General features: G+C 36.8%; 1 protein-coding gene across 1 annotated transcript; it reads left to right on the forward strand.

The window, feature by feature from the left end:
- The first annotated feature begins 404 nt into the window (after positions 1–404).
- On the forward strand, positions 405–1,070 carry LOC124888768. Its single transcript, XM_047400057.1, has one exon. The coding sequence runs from the start codon at positions 405–407 to the stop codon at positions 1,068–1,070; it is 666 nt and encodes a 221-aa protein (XP_047256013.1).
- Positions 1,071–4,672: the final 3,602 nt, after the last annotated feature.

Consider the following 4,672-nt stretch of genomic DNA (forward strand, 5'->3'; position numbering starts at 1 on the left):
GAGAACCATATTTATCCCATTGCCTTTTTGTCATTGACAAGGAAAATGATACATCTTGAACGTTCTTCTTTGAGAAGCTGAAGTCTATTATGGTCAATGGACCAGATTTGTGCTTTATCTCCGATAGGCAGAAGAGCATCGCCAACGGCATCACGAAGGTGTACAACCATGCTCATCATGGGTACTTCATGAGGCACCTAGGTGAAAATCTCCAGGTAAATCACCACTGCGGAGAACACCTCTATCTATTCTACAATGTGGCAAAGGCATATTCTCTCGAGGAGTTTAGTGACTATTTTGTAGAATTCAAGAACTGCTGTCCTGAGGTAGCCTTTTCCCTCGAGCATGAGCTTGGTTTTGAGAGATGAAGTAGGGCATATTTCCCCGGCAACAGGTTTGATGTGATGACCACAAATATTGCCGAGTCGGTGTGCGCTATGTTGATTGACGAAAGGGATTACCCCGTGGTATCCATATTCAATTCAATTGCCAAGAGGTTTGGTGAAATATTCAGGGAGAGGTGTGCCTACGTTCTCAAATATAAGGATAACAAATTTGTTCCTACCGTCGAAAAGATCTTAAGAGACAATATGAGCGAGGGTGACCCCTTCTATGTGGAGAACATAAGTAGGGATAAAAGGCAATACACTATGTTCGAAAGTGGATGTACGGCCAAAGTTGACCTACTGAAAAGGTCGTGTTCTTGCAGGAAGTTTAACCTGGTCAAAAAAACATGTGATCACGCGATGGCCACTTTACAATTGAAGCACGGTGAAGATTATGATTTAAGAGTCTATGATTACTCTTTGCCCCTGTATAAATTGGAAGAGTACTTCCTTGCTTATTCAAAATCAATTAATGTTGTCCCTTTGGAGTTCGAATGGCGCGTTCCACAAGAATTGCTAGACGTGAACATTATTCCACCTCTCGTGGTCACCAAGCTTGGAAGAAAGAAAAGAAAATACGTTAAGGGCGTAGCCAATACTTTCAAGTCAAAGAGGAGGAACAAATGTTCATTGTGCAAGAGACCCGGGCACAAAAGAACCACTTGTAACAACAACAAATCGTAGTTAGTCTTGGATAAATTTGTGTTTTTGTAAGTCATGGCAGTGTATGTATTTTGAAAAACTTCAGTTGTCTGATTAATGCCAGATTTATCGACTTAACTCTTCGTCTATTATCGACCTTTGTAAAGTATTGCATATATTGTGTGTCCGGTCTATTTCTTTTATTCTTTATTTAACACATGGTATATTATCGATCTCATTTACAGTCTATTAAAATCCCCAAATATATAAAGGGACAGATGTGAATAGTTGAGAATTTATTACACCTCAAAAAAACTACTGCACGTCCAATCACACGTTGCGTAGATTGGGCAAACGCTACCTCTCTTCGATTTCCATCATTCACACATCTACCAATGAAAGGGCGGGAAGACCAAAGGGTTCTATTTTGGTCTATATAAGCACCCATCTACTGCACCCAAAATTCATCTTCATCACCTTAAAATCTGATTAAATTGACAAGATACCAGACATTCCGTTGAGACCCAGAAGGAGGATCAACCATAACTATGACCTTCTCCTCCTCCGTAAAAACTTCAATCACCTTTTCTATGGATTGTGGCAGGAGCGGGAGCATGTCCACAGCGAACTCTGGTGGATTGCCCATTTTCTACGGCTGATTATAGAGAGGCTCAACATAGAGCCGGAGGAGATGATAACCCACCACCATCCCCTGAGTTTTAAGTTTTTTTATTTCTATTTTTTTATTTTAAGTTCGTTGCAAGGAGAATCTTTCATGGTAAGGAATGGTAGATGAAAGCTTCTTCATTTTGCTTTGTTTTTGCTGTAAATAGGGTTCTGCATCATCATTGCAATGAATTATCAATGAAATATGGTTGTTTGCCTACATTCGTGTAAATTTAAATTTTGTAATTTTGTTCTGGTTTAATTTTTTGCAATTTCTGATGTTAGAAGATGAATCAAACGATTGTGAGATGTGAAATTAATGCTTGTTTAATTCTTGTTTCTGGTTTAATTTTTTTTTTCCTGAATTTTTTGCCACTGTAATTTTATATTTTTTTCCTTTTTAGAATTTTTGCATGAGATCAAGGTAGAAGATGAACAGGATAGTTGTCAGATGTTAAATTAATTCGTATACATTAATGGAAATGCTACACAGTGCTCATGACCCCGAAAGACCACAAGCTAACCCATAACTAATATCTGTAACTGAGCACTAAATAATATACTGTAAACATATGGACTATAAGTTGTAAGGACTTAAGGTTCAAAATTAAACTAATACTGAATACAAAACAATGTCTGTAATGGGGTATAACAATACCCAAAACTGAAATAAAAATATTTGAAAACATGTTATTGTCTGAAAATACTGTAGTCTGAAAGCCTCTAAACTATCTGTCAACTGTGGAGTTGATGGGACATGTCCCCAACTAACTCTGAACTACTAAAATAATAGAGTAATAAAATAATTATGCTATCCTCGAATGATAAGGACTCACTTCTCATCTGGCTACTGAACGTCTGATCTACTAAGGATGCTGGGGAGCTCGTGCTTCTAAACCTATGGTATAAAACACCATAGCACAAATACGTCAGTACTTTGAATGTACTGGTATGCAAGTGAGGTATGCTAAATATAATGGTTCATATTCATGAACAAATACTAACTAACTGAATAACATGAGCGGGAGAATACATGCATAAATACGTAACTATAACTGAAATCATGATAACACTGACTCATGAATTCTGATAACGTGGATTTACTGATATCTGAGTATTAATACTGAGATACTAAATGACTGAACCTATAGAGTACTAAAAAACTGATGGCATATTACTGATAAAGAAATGACTATTTCTGACAGTTCTGATTATGAAGAACTGGTCTAATTGATTGTATCTGGCAGTCTTCAAACTAAATACTGATAAGATGAGTGACTGTATCTGACAGTTTTGATACTGATGGAACTAGCTAAGTTTTGCATTGTACTAAGTTGACTGTATTTGACAGTCCTGAATTTCTGTAGAACTGAATTGAGTTCTATTACTGAGACTGAATGACTATATCTGACAATCCTAAATTTCTATAGAACTGAATTGAGTTATATTACTGAGACTGAATGACTGTATCTGACAGTCCTGAATTTCTATAGACCTAAATTGAGTTCTATTACTAAAACTGAATGACTGTATCTGACAGTCCTGATTCTATAACTAAAACTATGGGAAGTAGTTATCTAACCAACATGCCCCTAATACGCCATTATGGCTGAGTTGGGGTCTAATTTGTAACCCCGATTGGAAGGGTGTCAATACCGTACCACTAGTAAGGACAAGTTGTGGGTGACCTTCATCTGATAGTGTCCCCTAAAAGCGAACGATGGGACCCTCATCTAACAGTGTTTATCCACCTCATCAACCCTTATTTGATAGTATTGATGTCTTAACCTATGTTGGCTACATAGTTCTGGAATGCAAGGATGACTGCTGAGAATCACACCCTCATCTGACAGCGTGTGTTCCCATCCTTGGGTTCACTCAGTGGTAATTCCAACTCCCAACTGAATAGACTCTGAACATGATTAACTAAACCGTACAAAGACTGGGTTTACTGAATTGTGTGACTGACAAAATACTACTGATATCTGATAACTGATTGAGTTTATGGAGATTTCTGAGATTACTAAGATTTACAGAGATTACTGATGTTACTGAGACTACTGAGGTCACTGAGATTACTGAGCTACTGAGATTACTGAGATTTCTGAGATTTTTAGAAGAGACTGGACTGATACTGAATTTACTAAGTTTTCTTGAGTCATGAGACTGACTAAATTCTACTGATCATGGATTGACTGAGATTATCGTGAAAACATGACATGGCTCAAGGCACACAGCTAAATTGTCGAGTATAAGTACTCCCAGGACTCGATAGAATGAAACTGACACGACTTAACACTTTTGATCATATGACCAATATCAACAATTCCTAATTTCATAGTTGGGAATTTCATGAAGCACATGATCATCGTAATGTTTTACATGGATAGTAATACATATAAACATGGCATAATTTCATACTTCTAATCTTTTGAACATCTCACCAAGCAATCACAATGCATAGGTTTAGCATGGTAAGCATCTTAATCAAATAGGTATAGCATACTTAAGAGACATGACATAATTTGACACATGGAAGCTAAGCACTTGATCATCATTCACTCATTGGGGCATATTATCAAACACCTTGCATGCACACTTAGGGCATAGGTGTATTCATCAAACTATACATGATAAACCACTCAATTGATGGATTTTCTCTTACATACTAACATAATTTCAAGACAAACACATATAAACCACAACTTGGGAATCATACAACAACACTATCATGATTTCAATCAACCCATAACATAAACATTACAATTTATAGTTTAAAAGAGGATTCTTGAGCTTCATGGATGAAAGGAATCCATGAATGAATACTGTGCATACCTTAGTTCTTGATTCTACGAAGATTGACGGAGAGATTCTTGAATTTGAGTCTTGAATTTGAATCCCTACTTAGAAATCCTAGCTTGTTCTTGAGAGAAACCTGAGAGAAATGCTATATTTTGGGTGAAATATGACTGCATCAC

The sequence above is a fragment of the Capsicum annuum genome, chromosome 11 (assembly GCF_002878395.1).
Source record: "Capsicum annuum cultivar UCD-10X-F1 chromosome 11, UCD10Xv1.1, whole genome shotgun sequence".
In the NCBI taxonomy this organism is placed as follows: domain Eukaryota; kingdom Viridiplantae; phylum Streptophyta; class Magnoliopsida; order Solanales; family Solanaceae; genus Capsicum; species Capsicum annuum.

Bases quoted from the DNA above. Each gene is read 5' to 3' on its own strand.
- LOC124888768 (XM_047400057.1), top strand. From the start codon at position 405: ATGACCACAAATATTGCCGAGTCGGTGTGCGCTATGTTGATTGACGAA.